The sequence below is a fragment of the Brachyistius frenatus genome, unplaced genomic scaffold (assembly GCF_029030835.1).
Source record: "Brachyistius frenatus isolate BFR_SWC_R1_liver_20210118 unplaced genomic scaffold, ASM2903083v1 Contig_8, whole genome shotgun sequence".
NCBI lineage: Eukaryota > Metazoa > Chordata > Actinopteri > Embiotocidae > Brachyistius > Brachyistius frenatus.
Genome location: NW_027210607.1, coordinates 5,217,879 through 5,239,007, shown reverse-complemented (window position 1 = coordinate 5,239,007; position 21,129 = coordinate 5,217,879). Strand labels below are relative to the sequence as shown.

The 21,129-nt window shown below is 40.2% G+C and overlaps 1 protein-coding gene across 2 annotated transcripts in view; it reads left to right on the top strand.

Moving 5' to 3' along the window:
* The window catches only part of LOC138616053 (phosphofurin acidic cluster sorting protein 2), a 51,337-nt gene that overhangs the window by 6,839 nt on the left and 23,369 nt on the right, over window positions 1-21,129 (top strand). For both annotated transcript variants that reach the window (XM_069690067.1, XM_069690066.1), the window contains exon 2: window positions 13,659-13,746. In XM_069690067.1, coding sequence (XP_069546168.1) covers window positions 13,659-13,746 — 88 coding nt within the window. The remainder of the gene's footprint in view (window positions 1-13,658; window positions 13,747-21,129) is intronic.

Below are 21,129 nucleotides of genomic sequence, written 5' to 3'. Positions count from 1 at the left end.
GCCTGGACCTCCGAACGGGAGAAAAGCCAGATTCTTGTGTGGGTGGATACTGGGGTCTTAGCTAGTGAAGAGATCCAACTTCCTGAGCCAGCAAGTGAGGCGAGGAAACTGTCCTCTGATACAGGGAGGATCCTGTCAAAATAAGCACATCGGGGACAATGTCTCTCAACTCGTATTTTCTCTCGTGTTCTTCCTCCACTTATTTTCCCACCTCTCCCATTCAGGCATTTCCTGAGATCTATGGGCCAGCAGCAACACAGAGACCATTATTTCACACACAAAACACTTGTGACGTGGATGAATGAGAGCACATGACAGACCATTTGAGAACATGACGCATTATCACTGGCAGTCAGGGTTCCTGTACATTCTAGCACAGTCTGCTCACTTAAATACAAAATTAATAAATAAATATTCCCAGAAACGCCTCAACATCTTTGCCTTTTGCTTTCTGCTGGAGGACATAACAGTCCCTAGAGTGTCAACTCTCAAATAGCATTGAGCTGGATGCCCTGCCCACTCGTCTAATCACAGATTAAGGAGCCTGAACTGTCTGGAGGCCTTTGTGTCCGTGTGTCTTTGCTAAATTGCTTTCTCATCTTCTGTGTATAAAACAAATTAGTTCCCCTTTCAGTCTAAAATGAATTCCAATTGTAAGGCTGGGAATTGTTCAAAAATTATTTTACTTTGACACCAATCCCCCAAATGATCCTTTTTTTCGACTGCATTTTCATAAAGTCCATTTTAAGAAAAAAAGAGCTATTTTACACATTACAGTACAATTCTTTAGTTTTTGTGCAGTTTAAAGGTGCAAGTATATTTTCTGTAGCTACAGTTTTAACGCCTCACATGCAAATTATCACCAGATGCTACTATTTACCTATGCTATCGGTAGATGCTGGCTTTGCCGGCCGTGGGTTAACTGCAGCACACAACAACAGATATGTGACTAAAAATGGGTTTAAAATGAGTAAAATAAGGTTTTCTAATGCAAAAATTCACTTACCTAAGTTGAAAGCAAGTAATCTCTACGTGAGCGTGCCACATATGGTAAATGCTGTGGCTCACTGACACTAATGAGATCTACTCCTGCTTAAACATTGCAGAAGTTATGGTAGGTATCAAAATTTGATTGCGAATGACAAGGCATTTCTTGATAGTAGATAGTATTGAACCGATTTGGCCAGTGGTATAACGGTACCATGTTAAATAAGAAATCCAGCCTCAGAAATCTTTTGCAAGGACTGCAGCTCATTTCACTGCTTTAAATGTGTTTCGTCCAGCCACGCTACAAAGCATTTCACAAGAGAACCTTAGATAATTCAGTGTCAGGCTGCTTCTTAACATTAAACAACGGAAACGGCTGTTTGAACTTCTCTCTTCTGCATCGCACAGACCGTATCAATTATTCATAGAAACTTAGAAATGATCTTCCTCCCCAACTGTCCTGAATAAGGAATCGTGTCGCGGCTGATTTCAGCCTTGGTGTTTCTTTTCAGATGAAAGCTGTCCATCTCAATAGCCCTTTTACACAGTTGTTATTTTTTTTATTTTTTATTGTTTAAGTGCACTTTTTATTTGGTTGCATACAATGTCACACTAATGAGCTTCACTTCGCCAGTTTCCCTCATCTTGGCATTACTCATATTAAAATTACTACTGCATGGATACAGAGAAGAAAATCTCTGGAGAAGCTGCAAACATTCAGTCCATTAGTCATTTGGACGTAGTAAGCCCGGAGGGGTGAACTGGGAGGAGTAGTCAGTGAGCACTTTTGGGCTGCAATTGTTTATCTCAAGAAATAGTGCCAAAACAGTACAATTACATGCAGCAGTGGTTTTATCAGCACTGTTAGACATGATAGCAATGCCCTACTTGTTTGTTAATTATCTCCTTCCAGGGAGTTTGGTCACTTTATTTTCGCACTTCCAGAAATAAAACAACATACCATATTTGCTGATGCTGACCATTGTACGTATATTGATCGCACAAATTCCCAGTTCACAGTGATACTACCATTTTTCTTTCTGAAGTGTTGTTGACATTGCAGAAAATAGTTTTGAGTGGTTTTTGGAAGGCCTCTTTGTCAGCCAAAGTCCATCAAGCATCATTAGCAAGTGTCAACACACAACCTTGCTTCCTAAGGCAATATTTTCCTTCATAATCATGTGCACTCACCACTTTAACATTAGATACATCAGTAAAACATTTAGAGAAACATTTCCTGTTTAGAGATGCTTCCAAAATCTCTGATCACTGAGAGAAGACATTAAAAGAGGTAAAGGGCAGACTTAATCCTTTCTATTGCTCAACAGAGGCACCATATGTCCGTATGAAATATGTATAGTAACCCTGAATTGATCTTTTTGATGAAATGTCAGCCATGTTTAAAGATTTAAAAGACAACACCTAGTTTTGCTCAGATTCACAGCCACTTCAGTAGAAATAGGATTAAGTATACAGTACATTTTAACTAGATTTTAACCAAGAGCCTTATATATTGATTTCACTTCATATTCATATTGAAGCTGTCTTAACATTGTCTCATATCCCAACGGTGGTGGATTATAAAGCATTAAACTGAACCAGGAGCTTAACATTTGTAGTATTGTATGCAAACTGGGATTGGGTCTGTCCTGACTTGCCAGCAGCTACAGATGTTGAGATGTGTCAAAGCTCCCAGGGGTCAGTGCAGGAGTCTGGCAGGCTTTCTTCGCCGTGCCTTTCATTGCGTCTTCATCCCTGCACAATCGAGCCCATTCACCATGGCTTTTTAACATTAATCATCTTCAGTGATTTTTTTTTTTTTTTTTGAAAAGGCTTACATAAGCTCTGCAAGCTATAAATACGCCGACATACTTCGACATTTTAATTTATTCATGCTGTTTTCCAAATATTTCTTGATCAGTTATTCAGCGCAGAACTGAGAATAATTATCGTTATGCATTATGATTTAATATAGCATAGTGTGCCTAGCCTTTAAATAAATGCTATACACCAAATTTCTTCAATAATTGTCTTCTTTGCAGTTGTTTTGATTTTCTTGGTCAGCAGGCCAGACAGAGAGATTGTTTTAAACGAGGCTTTGCTCTTGAGCTTTTGATCCGACCAGCACACTCCAGGCAAAAGAACATTCCTGTCAGGCAGGCCATCCACCTTGATAGGATTTCAAAGCTCAGTCAAAACGTTTGTCAGAGGCCGTAACACTCACAGGATTCACTTGTATCTGTTGGACTGGTTACTGTCGACTCATTGTCAAGTCGTCGAATACAGCAGGCAGGAATTTGAAGACCTACCATTATAAGGAGGATGTTCTACAGGCTAAACCGATAATTTCATACTTTGAAGTATTCTGGGGAGATATTATCTGTCTTGTTAATGTTGTTTTGATGTGCTGCTGCTGATCTGGTCAAGGTACCTTCTTGTGGTTCTGATATTGCCTGTAAACATGCCACGTCTGGTGCGATCATGTCTTGGGTATCCACTACAAACACGGGCCCGCTGACCTCATCAGTCTCTTGTCGGGGCAGAGACAAAAGAGCTGTTTACCGCCGCAGAAACGACAACAAAGGATGACAGCCATGCACTGAGTTCCCGTAAATTACTGTCAGATCACTGAGGTGTGAATGCAACATGGGGATGTATTTTTAATAGTTATTAAAGAGGCTGAAGAGTTGAATAAAAAGCGAAAGCAGTCTCACAGGCCTCAGCGGGAGCTCGTGCATCTGAAAGCCTTTTGTTTAAAGAAGTGAACTATGAATAGAGGGCTTTTGTTTGCTGACTCAAATCTTGTCACTGAGTTGGGTTTACGTATATCTGAGGTTTAAGGCTACTTAGTCTGTTAATTTGGCTCAGTGCTGTAGAACTGGGAGAATATCTTTCTCTGTGTGTGCGGCTTGATGATCAAATCCAGGGACAGGTTTACCCTTCTTGCATTTCCTGTTGTCATTGAACAGCGAGCTTAGCATTTTGTGCTCTACCTCAGACAAGGACTTTTCCCTCTGCCACCACATTTATCAATAAGAGACTTCTTCAACTTTATGCAGCTTTCTACCCTTCATTATCAGAGAGAAGTCTACCAAACCACCCACACAACAAGAGCAACTGGTCAAACCTCTGATTCACACTTCACAGATATAAATCATTTATGAAATAAGTATTGGAGGGAAAGCACTGGCTTACATCACCAAGTGGAAATAAAATCTGGCACTGAGCTGTAATGCTGTGTAGTCCTGTGTAGAATTAAATAAAATGTGCTGGTAATCCCGGCAACAGCCAGTATTTACCACGGCTCTGGGAAGCTTCATGACCACAGAGTTCAAATAGACCATATTACAGAGCATTATGATGGTTGTGAGCTATTCAGTTTTCTTCTCTTGCATTCTCAGAAAAAGCCAGTTTATCTCCTCCCCTATCACATGTCTCTCAGGGTGGTGTCATACCTGTGTGATGACACCTGTCCTGCCTCTCCGTTGTTCCAAAACTCCCCATCACAGCTCAGGCACCAGCTGGCCCAACAAAGCAAAAATCCACCTCAGCAATATCACAAACTATGTGTTGAATGTGGATGTGGGATGTTTCATGGCTTAAGTACAATTTCAATTTAACCTTCTTTTTGTTTTAAGTCTTGTAAAAATATTTTTCCTGTTCGACAACATTTCCATTACAGTTTATTGTCTTTACCCCCTTAGGTTTAAAACGAGAGACAGTTTTTATTTTTCTGTTATGTTTAACCTTTATTTAACCAGGAAACATCTCATGGAAATTAAAAATCTCTTTTACAAGCGCATCCTGGCCGAGGCAGGCAGCAGCTTGAGAGACAATTGATCCTCTGATAACTGAATTATAACAAGTACTTAAATTGATCATCTTGTTTTAAACTGTGTTGCTTGTATCTGTGTGGGACTTCTCTGATGCTGGTGTTTCCTCTAACAATCCAAAGGTATACAAGATTGCTGAGGAAGTTGTGCATTTAGCTGTAACTTGGCCAAAATGTGGCTGTTGGAACAAACTGTGCATACAGATGGAGAGTGGAGAAATTAGACACTTTCCAATAAGAAATACCTCCCACCCTGCAGATGGTGCAACAGGATCAGTTTGAGTTATTCCCATTAGCTGTTTGATTATTTTTTTACTTAATTTAACCCCATGTCTGCATAACATTGTAAGGGCTATGTTTAGCTTTGTCCACTTTAGCAGCCATCTCATTACAAAATATTTAGTATTGCCCTTTGATTGAGTGCACACCATCTGTTGCTTGACATTATAAGAATCAATGTCTAATGTGAAACCTTCATTGTTACAACTATAGAATATGAATGGATAAATGTGTTATTTCAGTCTCAATGCTGACCTCTGACACTCGCCATCAAAAAGTCTGAACAGACCCACAACACGCCTCCATGACTGTAGCTTCTAAACCTCTTTGGCTCTTCACATTGCATCCTAGTAAGAAAGTAACCTTCTACTTTCTTATCCAAAGGTCTTATTTTGCTGGTTTTAACCTTCAGGTTTTTATCTCACACATAAACCACAAACAGTCACAGAAGTCGGGTTTTGCCAAATTCATAGTTCCCTCTTGTTCTCTTTGTTCACCCTGGTAACAGACTCTTTCCTGCTCTTTCACTGTGACCATGAGAAGATTTTCATTCAGGGAATTAAAGCCCAACCAGCATATGGCCATCTGGCACACAGAACTAGATATTTGGGGGCTAAAATAGCTTTTGCATGCAAGCCTAAGTGCAGGCTAAGCTCTAATGACACATCCTACTGTGTGAACTTGTTAAAAACTGATCCATTCAGTGTTTTGGATTAGTCCTCATCTCTCCTTATATAGATTGGATTCAAAAATGACTGTAGCTACTTCCAAATTACCTACTATTATTCTCCTGACTCCTGCTATGTTCCCCTACTAGTTATAGTGCTTTGCAGTGTCCTCTGCTTTCCCATAGTTGTCTAAAAGAAAATGTAATCACTCGATTAAGGAACATTAGAGGTTGTATGATATGGATTCTAGAATGTGCAGCTTTGCTTTGTGCATTTTCTCTTTGTTTGTGATTAAATTGAAAACCTCTGAATGAAATACAGTATAAAAAAGACAGGAAACCTGAATGTTTTGCTGCCTGAGCAAATTTCAATAACTCCACAGGCTAGTAGTTCTCACCATGAATAGACTTGCCCTTGTTTTTGCTGTAAGTGAATGAAATATTCAGAAGAAGTAACTTTTAGACTATTGTACTCTTTATTTGGGCTAAATTATGCAACTTAACATGAACAAATAATAGTGTTATTAAAAAAAACAAAGCACAGTGGCTTTCCTCACCAAGGGCCCTGACTGCAGAGAATTTCTTTTTGTCAGTCATAAAGCCATACACAGCTTCCGTAAGAATTTTCATGCTGAGCATTATGCTCCGGCATGCTTTATTAAAAGGATTTGTCTGCATTCATATCTCAAGCGAAGAACATGAGAAATAGTATGCTGAAAGCACTAAAAGCATTACTTGAAGTCTGTTTTGTTTTTTTCTGGCTCGGTAGCCCCCTGCCCCCGCCACCATTACATACCAAACACAGACAGTCTCTTTTTCATTCAGCATTACATCAACTCATCCTCCATCCACCACTTCCCCCTGCTTTGTGCCTCTGACAATTGCGGTGCAGTGATCCGAGGGCATGGAACTGGTAAAACATCAACTAGACTGCTGACCAGGAGAAAAGAATTACAAAACTGTGTTTTTGTTTAGGCAGCATATCGTTAAATTCAGAGGGTTCGCTGGCCTCTCTTTCAATGCTGCGTGCATCCATTTGTAGTGTATGAAGAACCACGTTCACAGTGAACCTTTTGATGGCCCCTTATATGTAGAGATGCTTTTTATTTGACGCAAAAATAAATGCCTATGGTCGGAACAGGAGAACTGCTGCTGATGTTTCAATCTTTCCAAACATTCATTGGTGAAACATGAAGAAGCTGGCAGTCTTACAACATCCACCTCGTATAAGCACCATATCGCAACATGGAGGTTTTTGATTCTTGGACCTTCTAACATGTCTGCTGTAGCCACTGTCTCTTTGTAGGCTCTTAAACTTAAGAGGGTTTCTATCACCAGGTTATTTGAGATCCTGCTATCACAGAGATGTCCAGAAATAGCATGGTGAGAGAAGCCAAATGCACTCTCGTGTACATGGCAACACGTCTCAGGCGAATGGCTTTGAAAGAAGATGATGTCGACAGAATGAACATCACTCCAGGGTAGAAAGACTTTTCATTGATGATGTGAGTTCATGTTATGCTTGACATATTTTTTAACATTGTAAGCTGATTGTTGAACTGAATAGCACCTATACAGCCTCCAACAAGGACTTGTTATTGTGAAGATTTCCTTCCTATAATGCCTCTTTTTGTTTTTGTCATGACAAATCACCAAAGAGAAAGCTCTGAGGTCTCAATGTTCCTGCCTTCATCTAATTGATTATTCCCTTAGATGCGTCCAGTCACATCATCTGTTATCAGACCTGATGCTGAGACTGAGGAACGGGGGGGATTTCAGATTTGGCCTTTACTTTTTTTTTTTTTATTCTTTTTTTTTTTTAAGTACCTTTTGATGCCGGTGTAATATAAAGTGTGTGTGCCGTCATATAAGCAGTCTCCAGACAGACATATCGTTTTACCAAAGAGCCAAACTCAAAGCAGCGAGCGACTGAAGCTTGGTGCCTGGCCAGAAGTCTTCTTTGAGACCCGACTCCAGAGAAACCTGTGTGGGGCCCCAAGTGTGTGTGTGTGTGTGTGTGTGTGTGTGTGTGTGTGTGTGTGTGTGTGTGTGTGTGTGTGTGTGTGTGTGTGTGTGTGTGTGTGTGTGTGTGTGTGTGTGTGTGTGTGTGTGTGTGTGTGTGTGTGTGTGTGTGTGTGTTAAAGAAAAGCCAGCCGGACTCGGGGGAGGTTGAGGTCAGAGAGGGGATAACAAAAAGGATTATTTGCTGTGCAGAATATGTGTGTCCCTGACTTCCACCCTGCTGTCCACCTTTAATCCACCTCCCGCAATTGATTTGGTTTCCTCTTGATGTTCCAGCATCGCTTTGATACAGGTGGGCCAAGTTATTCAGCCAGCACTGGAAGGCAGGGATAGGTTTCATCTAGACATGGTATCACGACTGTTTCCTTCTTCCGTTGTAAAAGTATAAACTTGCACAAAACTGAAATATGAAAGCTTCACATGTTTGCCATTTTTCTAAGTTTCTCTATTTTTGTCTTTTGTCTAGCAAAAATGAATAAAGCAGCCAAGATAAGATTATATATAACCCTCATATAACCCACAATCACAGGACTCTTATCTGAAAGCAAATATTTGAGCACAGCTGTTTGAGCGTATTGCCTGACAAGTTGTTTTGTTTGTTCAGCACAGGATTTGAGTAGGTTAAACAGAAGCTGTCAGTTCCTTTTCCATCCATTTTTCCATATATCTATTTGATATACAATATAACCCAATACTCAGAACAGCATTAAAGAAAATTATGTTCTGCTGTGAGGTACAGCTTTTTATTCCTGTGCACATCTGCCCCCTATCTCACAAGGAGTATACTGAAAGTCTTAGTGAGTTTGTTATTAGAGCTTTGTCTTTTTACATTTATTAACCTCCATGTCTATATTGCCTCACTTAGCCCAGAATAAGGCAATATTGAGCAGTTAAGAAAAATCAAGGATAGGGATTATGTTATGGCTTTTAGCTGTGTTGTATCTATGGATGAGAAGCTCTTCGTGTTTGTCAGTTCAACTACATCAATTTCAATGCAAATGGATGGTCTTTTCTCTGTAGATGATGCTGCTTGTCTGAACCTTTTTCCTCACTTAACAGAAACAGAAAGAATCTGCCACCTCCATAGTCTTGATTTCCTTAGTAATATCGGTATGTCACTGGAAGCAGTTTGCTCAAAGGGGAAATGGCCTTGTAATCTAATGGCCTTGCTTCACTTAAGAGGCAGAAAAGGTCAATAGTTAGTGACGGTGCAGTGAGCGACATGGATGGACTAATGGGCTCAGATGGAGCACCACTACTCTTTCTGCTGGCAGTGATGCCATATAGACTAAACCTATTAGCTATGCAGTGCTCAGAAACCTACTGGGCGCTGGCCATCAGAGCGGTCTATAATTGTTCACTTTAACATATTACACTGCTGCCGCTTGCTGTATGTGTCGGTAATAGAAAATGTCATCGTTAAAAATAGTTGCTGTTCAGTGTAATTTGCTTGCGGGAGGGAATAATTCGGACTCCTACATTGCTTTAGGGTTGACTTGGCCTCTGAACATGACACAATTTTTTTCTCGGTGTTGATAGTTCCCTCCCTGTGTTAAATGTTAAAATTTAGGTAATGGAAGTGAGGACAGGTTAAATCCACAGCTTGGTTTGAAGTCTAAATACAAGTCATTGTTAGATTTGTAAAGATCAATAGATTTATTGACAAAATTGTAATTTTCTAGATTTTTGGGGCTGATGTTGATACCAAAATTTGGAGTTACAAAAAATTCTGAAATTGGTGTATCAACCAAAATGTGGTTATTAAACACAAAGATGTGTAATTGAAACAGGATATTTTACAGTCTAGTGATACACTTTCCAAATGACATCGGCGCACTGAAACAGTAAACATCACTGGGAATTGAATAACTATCAATAACTGTAAATATAAAAACACAAATAGAACAATTTCTAAATTACTCTCAAGCATCTTTTTCTGTTTAATGTTGTGTAAAAAACATTCATAGTACCATACAATAGGACAACCTATACGCTGTTACAGATTTATATGACTGGCCAATATTGGCCTGTTTGTGTGGTTTAATAAAAAAAATACATTATAGCAGAAAAGCTTTACAGAATCTTACAAAATGTCCTAATTATATACACAAGGATATGAAGTTTATTCAGCTCACTCAAAGACCAGTATATAAACTGTAATTAGAATGAATGCAGACTAATGCAACAGCGCTGCAATGACTTCTACCATCAAAGGGTTAAAATGTTCCATTTTTAATTAAACACTCTTTGAAGAGGTGTTGATACAACTTTACAGTCATTTTGGAGGCTGCAATGTCTCTCTTCATTTATGTGCTCTCAGTATGATCATAACCCAGCAAAGGACTCATAACACGCACGTGAGGATCAATAAACTCAGTCTATACCAATGATAACCCCATCATAAGAGCTTAGCAGGCAGTGTGTTGGCTTACCCAGCACAAGCAATGAAACTGAAGGAGGGATTTCCCCCATGGGCTCTTATCAACTGGAAAACAGGCAGAACATGTATCACTTATCTTTGCTTTCCACCCCCTGTTCACAGAAATATTGAATTGGAGACTGCTGTATAGATCCTCCGCCCACCCGCCCTCCTCTATGGATTGATAACACTGTTTTGTTTTGGTCCTGTTTGGCACAGAGGCGAGCAGTGATCTCACCCCAGGGTCTCTTTGGGAATGTGGGAATGACATGCCAAAATGGAGGATTAATGCATCTTTTGAAAGGCTTCTGCAAGCCCCTATTTTGATCTTGAGTGTGTGCCAGTGTCTGTTGGGTTGAGAGGAGACCACACTGCGAATAACAGCGCCCCCCCACCCCCACCCCCACCCCACACACACACACACACACACACACATACATTTCAGTGATCACAAAACCACAGTATAGCCGTACTGGCAATCCTTTCTAAAACCAGTTGAATTATCCTTCACCCCGCGCATGCTAGCTATTTCAGCACAACGATTAGAGCTTTTGTGCAACACCTGATCTGTCACTGTTTGGGTGGCACTAGGTAAGAGCACAGGGACAGCCTGGCACCGTGCCAGAACAGATGGCCACGAGTTTCATTTACAACACAACACAGTGGCAGGCAGGAGTGGAGATAACACCTCTGTCTAATAATACAAAAAAAAAGTCCCTGGTACCCTAGGTGACCCCTTCCAGCGCCTGCAACCTTTTTAATGACATGTGAATCAGAGTCTACCGAGAATGTGAGAGAGTTGTGATGGGGATAGAGATGTTGTTAAACCATCAGCTCTTCTTTCGGTCACCCTCCCTCCCTCCGAACAGAGAGCTGTGGCTGACTGGTGACTCATCACCACAATAAGGCAAACTGGATCCATGCACTACTTACAAGCTTTAACATTTAATTACTCCAGCCTCAAATAGATTTGCAATTGTTATTCTAACGCACATGAGGTAACTTTGGTAATCGTGCAGCCAAGTGGATTGGCAGATTACGCTCAAATGCTTCCTGTAGATGTTGTAGAATTATGTCATCACCTATGTGGGCCTCAGGGAGAGTCTGTATGGGAACACAGAGTTCCTGGTGTATTCATATTCTTGAAAATTTTATATTGTCATCATTAAATATGCATTTCTTTTGCTGCTTGAATAAACCTCCCCCAGAATGTAATGTTCATGAACTAGTTTCCTTTCTGATTCCTTTATGCTGTTTTGTTAATGACAAATCTGAACAGACCAGTCAGTCGTTTTCTTTTTTTGGCATTAACAGCATTAAGATTGAAGAAAGAAATTCATCTTACTACTGTAACAAAGTCTTTTTATATCTCTTTGTAAATATCATTGATGAAGTACATGTGGTGAAACAAACAAAACAAAAACAAACAAATTCTTCTATTACTGCTTTGGAAAAAGGACACAAAAATACATTGACCTACAAAAAAAAAAAAAAAAAATGAAGTTGGAACTCTGTCACAACAATTGATTGTGTTTAATTGGAGCATATGACCGCTTGTTTCCGCCCTGGCTGGTTTGTGATGTTGTAAGCTGCTCATTTCTTCAATATCACCAATATCTCTGCCATTGAACCGGCATCACTAATCCCAGCATGGAAATTACCTTTGTGAAAGGATTGTTATTGTCACAGACTTTTTACTTTAATCTTCTCTTTTTAATCTTTTTTTAAACTATATAAATGTCTACATAAAAACCCATCTTTCAATCTGTCCTTTAAGACCCAACAGATTTAAAAATGCAGTAACCTAATAATGATTTAAAGGTCTCCTATTGCATAAATTAAAATTTCCATGTCTTTTTTCTTTTTTTCTGTAAAGCAGGTCTAGGTGCTGCATAAGTACTGAGAGTGTCGAAACATTCAGTCCATGGACAAATGCTCACAGCCCGTATTCAGCAGCTTTGCCATTTAGACTTTCTTATGTTTGTGACGTGACAAAGTCACGCTCATGTTATATGTCAATCCCCAGCATGGCCCATTGTCCAACATTTTGTCTGCAAGAAAACACAGAACGGTCCTTCCATCATGGAGCTAGCTTGCTACAAGACCGAAGGAAACCTGTGGTTGGCCTGAGCATGTGCCATTTAGTAGTCAGACAATCAGAAGAGCGGGTCATTGATCGCAATTTGCCTTAAAGCCACAGACCCAAAACAGCCTGTTTTTGGGGGAGCTCTAGAAATTAGATGAAAAACTAAAATGAGATCGTTTTTGGTTATTAAAACCCAAAAAGTATCTTCTTATGGATATCAAGACTGCAAATAAAACACCAGAAAAGTGTAAAATATAGGACCTTCAAAGATAGTCAAGTGTAAAAACACAATATGTGTCAGTGGACATCCCCCACAGTGTTCATTTCTAAACGGATCACCCCATTGTTTTTGGCTGTAGCACCACAATTTTATTTGTACTTGAACTTGATGAGTCTTTGTGAATCATACTTGCCTAGCAGGGAGTGCCTGAATGAAGCCAGCGAGTATAGCAGAGTGGCTGTTAAGGAAAATGGATGATTGGATAGCTGTTTTTTTGCTTTCTCTTTCTTCCTCCCGTTTGACTCTGGCTCAGACTGATCACAATTTAATGCTGCAGGACTGGTGAGAAAAGTGGGTCAAGAGGAAGTTTAGCAAATTTGGCTTGAGAGTTGTTGACTTTCAGTGGAGTGTCTCGCTGTAGAGGGAATGTTTTTAGGGAAACTTGTGCTGGTGAAAAGAATTGATCAGGGTTTTGTTGTTTTTTCCCGCCTCAGACGTAACTCGAGAGGTGTCTTCTGGGACTCTCTGAATTATGTTTGAATAATTAAATCTGGTATATTGACAGCCCATCAAAAAAGGTATCAAACTTTTATAGGTTCACGTGTGAATGTTGCTTCCTTTTTTTTTTTTGCGTTCGATAATAAACAGATGGCAGTGAGTCACAGAAGCCTCTGTGCTCAACATTTTAATGTGTTGCTGCATGCTCAAACAGGGCTGACTCGAGATATTTTATTGCACGATGGCCTGTCAGAGCATCTGTTCTACGAATCCTGATGTAGCAGCACTTTGTTGTGCATCATCCATTTACAACGAGTCCTTGATTTGTCCTCAGTGAAGAGGGACACAGACGAATAGAATTGGGTTCGATTACTCAGTTGCCCTCTGGATTGTTCACTCACTTTCACGGCATTGATAATTCCTGGATGTCGCTTATTATTACTGTCACACATGCAGGTTAAAGGAAGAAAGAACACACAACATGAAATAAAATGTGGCAGCATTGAGCGCTGTTTTGTGGGCCGTGCTTGTCTTTGCCAAATGCTGCAACGTGTCATGAAGGTCTGTTTGTGTTGTGTTAGTTGTGCCGCCAATCTGTTTCTTTTTCTCAACCACTGTCTTGTTGTTTTTTTTGTCTCTTTCCCACAGGCTCTGCAGTCTCACACTGAAAAAACTGGTTGTCCTCAAAGAACTGGATAAAGAGCTGAACTCTCTGTCTATAGCTGTCAAAATACAGGTGGGTGGGTTAATCTGCCAATTGTGATTTGGAAGGACAGCCTCAGTTTGTTATTGAGCAATATTTGTTAGCACCGTGTCAAAGTCGTGAGTCTGGGCATCGCTGTTTTTCAATTCTTTGCTGTCCGCTGTTGAACGTAGTCACACAGCCTGGCCGACGATAAGACATGCTACTGCTACTGCTGCTTGATAAAAACCTCCTGAGCTGCACAGGAGGTTGTGGTGACTCACATCCACTCAGGTGCTTTAAATGGCAGCCCACCTCTCTAAGCAGGAGCATTAGCACCTTAAGATGCATTGTGAACCTTGCATTGATTGCTTGAGCATACATGTGTTGCCTGGCCTCGGTGTTGTTATTCAACCTTTATCCTGAACATTTTGTGCCGTTGTTACAGGGTGTTGATTTAAAAGTCAAATTCAAAAGTATCTCCACCGTAGGGTTTTTTTTTTTTCCATCCACTTGTTTTTACACTCATTTTCACGCTGCACATAAAACACCCGAGGTGATGATTATAAAAAGGGTTTTACACTTTCTGTGTCAAGAAATGCAACAAAATGCAACGGAAATTTTAAAACCAATTAAATTATGAAGTATGTGAAACATAATTTTTTTTTTCCTCTTTTGAGGATGACTGTGTTTTAATTGCATCATCTTGGCGCACCGTTTTCCTCTGCATGGTTTAATGGACTCGTCTAAAATTAGAGCCACCAGCTGTTAAACTCAACAGAAGATGGAAATATGCATTCTTTTCTGTTTTATTTTGCCAATTCAATAAGAAATGGGATCAAATTTGCTGAAATTGGAATGGAAACCTTTGAAGCAAATAAAATAAAGCAAAGAAAGTGATAAAAAAAAAGTAACAAGCTAGTTATGTAAATATTTAATACATAATGCCATCAGGAAGGCATCTAAATGGTCCCAAATTCCCTTTGCACCCTGAACACACAGCCAGATTAATTCAAGAACTCTGTTTAGCCACACGAGGAACAAGAAATCCTGCTACAGATGGTGTGTCCCTCACAGAGCTCTGATCTCAACATCATGGAGTCAGTCTGGGACTGCATGAAGAGACCGAAGCAAACTAGACAGCCTCACTTCAATTGAAGTTAGACATAAATATTGCAACATATCAGGATTAATATTCATAAATTACATAATATTCATGGAAACTGACACATTTGATGTCAGTCTAATTTAGTGTAATATACACTGCATCAGAACCCGACTGGACTGATCTGTTGTGGCACAGTGTTCTGCCGTTAGTCTGCAGTCATATTTCATAGCGCTAAAACACACACACCCAGCAGTAAGCCCAGTCGTGTAGGTAAAGATAATAGTTCACTGCTTCTGAAACAGTTGACTCTGACAGAGAAGTGAGAGCAGTGAGTACACCTGAAGTGTACACAGATAACCATACAAACACTGTTTTCATGTGGCCATGTGGGGGGAAAAAAATCATCCAAACATGTTTTACTATCGTCACCTAAAAAGCCCACTCAGAAGGTAACTTGAGAATTAGACTTTAGTGAGAAAAGAAGAGTAGTTGAACTACCTTTTAATCAGATATCGTAATGCCTTTCAGTTAGCCCTCGTGTTGTCCTTGGGTCAAAATGACCTGCAGCTGTGTTCAACCACGTTCTATTTTATTTCTATATTTTCATATTTTTTGGGATCGTTGGTGACAAGGATGCTGAGGGTTTCTTTAAACCAAAAAATCCCCCAAAAAAAAAAAAATATATAGAAATAAAATAGAACTTGGTTGAACACGGCTGCGGGTCATTTTGACCCAAGGACAACACGAGGGTTAAGGTGAATGAATTAAACTAGCTCATTACATCAATAGGACCAGTGAGCTGAAGTGGAAACAGCGACAAATTTAGTTTCTACATGTCGGTTCTGTTTTATGGTGCCATTTGTCCAAACATAGTGTAGTATCCAAAGTTTTTTCTAGGTCTATAAAAATGATTCATACTCGGCATGAAAAGCCATAAAGATAAGGGTTCACAGCTTGTGTGTGTGTTGAGACATATCCACATTATGAAGGAAAAAAACATCTCTGCCCTCTCCTCTGTTCTTGTGTATGTGGTGTGCTGCGACCGCTCTGCACAGATGTGTGGCGAGCAGAGCCAAATGTTCACATTTGTTGAACTTCAGGCCATGCTCTGCTGACCTTTCTGGATGTAGCCAATCACTGTTGATCCCTGCTTGAACTGGAACATGGACAAAAACCTAATTACTTGTGTTTCTGAGTTTTCAGAAATATACAGTAACAAATTGGCTTCTTTAGCATTGTAGCTATTGTAGCGCCACCGAGCGTTCCTGAGGAGGTAAATATTCGCAGCAGAAGCCACTAGTGAGTATTGGTAGTGTTGTAAGCAGGAGAACCAAATACTTTCAGTTCTTTTAAATCCCCCCCCCCCCCAAAAAAAATCTTTTTTTAATTGTCACGCCTGTGTAATTGACCATTTTTCTGTCCCACTCACAGCACTGTCCCCCCTCATTATGAAATTTTATTGAAACTTTATGCAATACGGGATGATTCTATTTAAAGAGAAACAAATCATCCTCCCTTTACTGTCATCCAGAGGGAGAAAGCAACCAACCAAGTGTGGATTTCTCCATGAGCCATTCTGTCTCCAGAGCGTGAAATCTCTATTTCTGCTGAGCAGCCCGGAGGACAGCCGAGTAAAGCTCTGTTCACCACAGCTCCGGAACTGGAGCATTAAATGCAATTTCCACCAAGTTTGGTTCAGGAGAACAGAGACGCTGAGGGGATAAAGAGACAGTCGGTGACGACGACAGAGGAATTGGAGGGTTTTGTTTTCAGACGGGGAATGACAAAGCGTCATTACCGCATGTCATTGGCTGTCTGTTCAGCACGGGCCGGTGGGGCTCATCAGGTTAAGTGGCTTGCATGCACACACACAGCCCCTGTAATGGCTAACCATTTGGATGGTCTCCCAAAATCACAGCAGTAGGGATGATGAGATTGCAGTTTAGTCTACAGAAGTCTCTGTGTATCCGTGGTGATCGTCTTCTGTCGCTCACCTTGGAGACAGCTGGGTCACGTCAAGTAGCTCAGGTATTTTCTGCACTTTGTGTTTCAGTATGTAACGCTGCTGCACGACATGAGTGTCCTGTCGTTTCTGTGTGCAGCTGCCTGAGGTTGTAGCCAAACATAAATGTCAGCTGGATTATGATGGGAAAGGCATTTCATTCTCATTTCAGTGCAAGCTCCCGTCCAAAGCGTTTCCATTTGCAGTACACTTAGACATCATCCAATTATTTGTCAGTCTGTGTCTGTGTCTGTGAGAGTTGGGGGAAAAAAACCTTTACAACCTCTTAAATACAATTGCACATTTAGCTCTTGTCCTGACCTAAATCACTTCTCATCCTGGCTGCAAACAGGGGAGCCAATTTAGAGAATTTAAAGTGTTTAAAAAGGTAACCTTGAAAAGAAGAATACAGCGGAACTTGTTTTCCCACAGACTAGTAGAGCTCGTAGAGGACCTGTGACATCCCCCGTCTGGCCCTAGAACGACGGTGGAGAAGCTTGTAGCAGGGGAGAGAGGATGAGAGAAAGGAGGGGGCCAAAGGACATTCAGTACAAGCGTTCCTTGCCAAGGCTCTGTATTGTTAATGCATGTCATGCAGTTTCGGAGTGCTCGGCTTTTGTGCCTTGATTCATTGTACTAGCCACAGAGCATGAGAAAAGAGTGCATACAAGGCCTCTTTGTGGAGCTGAAGTTAGTGACAAGGTCAGACTCGGACAGAGATTTACCCTCTTTTTTTTTCTTTTCTTTAGAGACAAAACAAGGGCTGAAGCTCCTGTAAAGGTGCTGTCAGCAAGTCCCTCTCTGGAGCATATTGAGCCATTGGAGAGAAAAACGCTTATTACAACTGAATGATTGTGAAGTGTCAGCAAACCTAAATATGATTTTTTTCCCCTCATGTCACTTTTAGTTCCTCAAGGTGTTTCTATTCTTTACCATTTAAAAAAATGCCTCATCAGTTGGTACCCAAATTTCGATACCCCGGCTTCATCCACACTTACATGTTTTCGTTTTGGAAAATTATTAACTTTTGCTACATCTAAGTAGAAGTAAGTCTCAGCAAGTGTGAGTGAGCCAAACATTTACTTTTTCTTTTTTTGGCAGCCCGCCCAGGTAGATAAAATCACTCTTGGTCAATTTCAGAATGCCTCTAAAATTCAGAAGGCCTGTTTCACTATTTTCAAGAAAATGTTTGACGTCATATCTATCCAAGTTGTGTGCACTGCAGTAACTGGAAACTTGTCTGAAAAACAGATGTTACTGTAAGGCTAATCCTAAGATTGGTAGTTGGATCCCCTTTTTCTCCTGTCAACGTGCCAAAGTGTCCTTGGGCAAGACACTGAACCCTGAATTGCTCCTGATGGCAGACGAGCACCTTGCATGGCAGGTCTGCCACCTTTGGAGTGTGAATGTGTGAATGGGAAACAGTGTAAAACGCTTTAAGACCGCTAAGGTGATAGATAGAGCATCATATAACTGCTTACCATTTACTATAAATAGTTGTCATACTGCCATGACACTCTGTATCATAGCAGGATTGTCTATCACATGGCCATGAGCTGCAGCACCTTTTATTTTCTGCTGCTTACTTAGTACCAGACACGTAGGTGAAGAGGCCGTGGACGCGGAGGAAATGCAACATGTTTCGCAAACATGATGATGCTTGTATTGTGGTCAAACCTTCTTCACTGCACCTTACATTGGTCAAAAGTTAAAATAATAAACTACACAAATATTGGTAAAATATTAGCTCATAATGATGAATTTTTTTTTATTATTTTTTTTTAGCACAGACCAAAAATGGTCATTAATTTATCTTCTCTATTTACAAGTTCCTGCCCATGACTATGCAGAAGCTAGTGTCTGATGCAACATGTATTGATCAAATAAGAAAGGGTGGTCATCAAAAGGTAGGTGGTCCATCCCAAGGACAACAGGATTTAGTGTTAGCCACCTGACCTGAGGATTTTTTTTGCAATGTAAGATGACCCCGCTGGTGTCCAGTGATAATTCCTCAGCACACACCCCACCCATTTTATTTGGTGTCTGTTACTTGATTTGGCAGCTCTGATGACATGAGGATCCAGTGTCGAACCTGCTGCGTCGGACTACTAAAGAGTATCACCCCGGGGTATTAAGCCAGATACAGGATATCCTTACTGCTCCATGCTGCTGCTCACCAAGTCTTACTTTATTATATTAGCAGGTGTAGCAGATACCTGAACTAAGCTTTGAGGACTCATGAAAATTTTATAGCCGTCAAAGGCTTGCCAAATATATCACACAACAGATGTCTGTCTTCAGCGCTCACAGCTTGATGAAAAATCTCGAGCCCAAGAATTGACGGGCTGTTTGTGTCCTCACGGTCACACTTAAGTTCTCTGTTTGAAGATCATAAGAGGGAGAAAAATAAGCTTGGTTGAAGAATGAATCTGTAACCTGACAAAGAACAGGAAAGGCTTTGAAGTGATCTCAAAGATTTTCATTAAAATACTTTTCTATTGAATCACTATCACACAAAGAGGTAACACGAGGTAATAGTAATTGAGCCTGTGGCCCACTGATGGAAGCTCTTACATGAGCAGTATTACTAACGGAAGGAGCTCGGTGTCAGTGGCGACACTTACGAGAAAAATCACAAGCGTCGCACAGTGACTCGTTTTCCATCACCCAGCAGTGGTTGTTCCACAAAGAGGGAAGACAGAGCTAACGTGACAAGATCAGTGTTTCGCTCTCTGGGGAGTGAAGTCCAAAAATATTGCTATAATTACTGCTTATCGCCACAGGTGCCGCCAAAGAGAGCAAAATAGAGATCTCGTCACTTTAATCCTTGGCATGTAAGAGAAGCATGCGAAGGGCTGAGACAGGTCCTCTGAGGATAAACTGTGTTGGTGTTCTTATATTTGGAAGAGACTGCTACAACCCGTGGCATTTAAATCCCTACGCTGTTTGGCCACAACTGTCTGCCAACTCCCAGATTGGTTTAGGCGATGAGTCTCTCGCAACCAGAATAGCAAGGATCACATAATAAAACTAAATTTGGTTTCAGGTAGCAGCTTGAAACAGTGGCTGTTGTTTTCCAATAGAGATTCTGGGCAACAACGTGCAACACAATACCTATGTAAATATATCTGATGTATAAACTCTCATCAGGTTACAGTCTTAGTTGTACCTGGACCAAATATCCTTTCAAAGGTATGATTATACACCCTATCCAGCTGGTTTGAATCCCCCTGTCAGTTAAGAAAACCTGTGTAGGTTAAAAGTCTCTCCCACCAGCTACTTCACTTAATGGAGTAGCACTCTTCTCAAGAAAGCAGTGAAGGATTAGAGGACTGTTTGTACTGGGCTACCTCAAGGTGTGAATGTGCATGAATGTGCGAATGTGAGGCATGGTGGTACTAAAATAAAACTTGAACACTCGCTCGCTGTTGTCTGGATAGATGTCTGCCTAAGAAACAACATAAGTGGGGATTTTTTTTTTTTTTCCATTTCAATCGGAGCATATTGAATTTGCAGCAGCTTTACTTCTTTCACTGTCTTTTTTTATGTCTAATGAAACAAACCATTTTACTGATTTCATATAAAACACCTTTAATCTCCAGTTTATTAAGTATTCCTACATGAAGGTTATAATGTTAATTTTTTTGTTGATATTGAATCTATCCTCATTGATATAAACATAGTTGGCAAATTATTATAAACCCATCTAACTAAAATGCATTATAGCTCAACGGCAGCATGTTAGAAAAGATCACAAAAATCACTCCTATTTAAAACAGTTAAAACAAACACCATAACCTTCCTGAACGTAGCAGTTATTGCAGTTGTATTATTGCTGATGTCCACATATCGATGTGAGTGTATTGACGTCTACGTATACCGATCTCGTTATATTCTGTGAGGCAACTGAGTGTACTTGATTTAGTACTGCTCTAAAAAATTTCTGTGTTTATACTGAAGCAAAATTATGCAAAATGTTCTTCATGGGATTGTAAAGAGGTTTATTTTTCAAAGACACTGATTTAATGTTGGAAATGAAAAAGCACATCAGCCCTCCAGACAGTTAACTCATATGTTATAGCTAACAGAAGCTTGTTTTTATGTCTGCTTCAGCTGACAGCAGCTTAACCTGGCCTAGTTGGATGATGAAATAGTAATACACTAGAAAATATAATATCAACTATTTTATTAAAACTGTTACTAAATTTGCTACCAAAGCTTTAATATTAGCTTGCTAAGTAGACTAAATATGATGGCTTAAGTTAACAAGGTACATTCATCGGGGAAACTAAGCTTTGTTGTTCAAAAAAGAACATGAATTATTTGA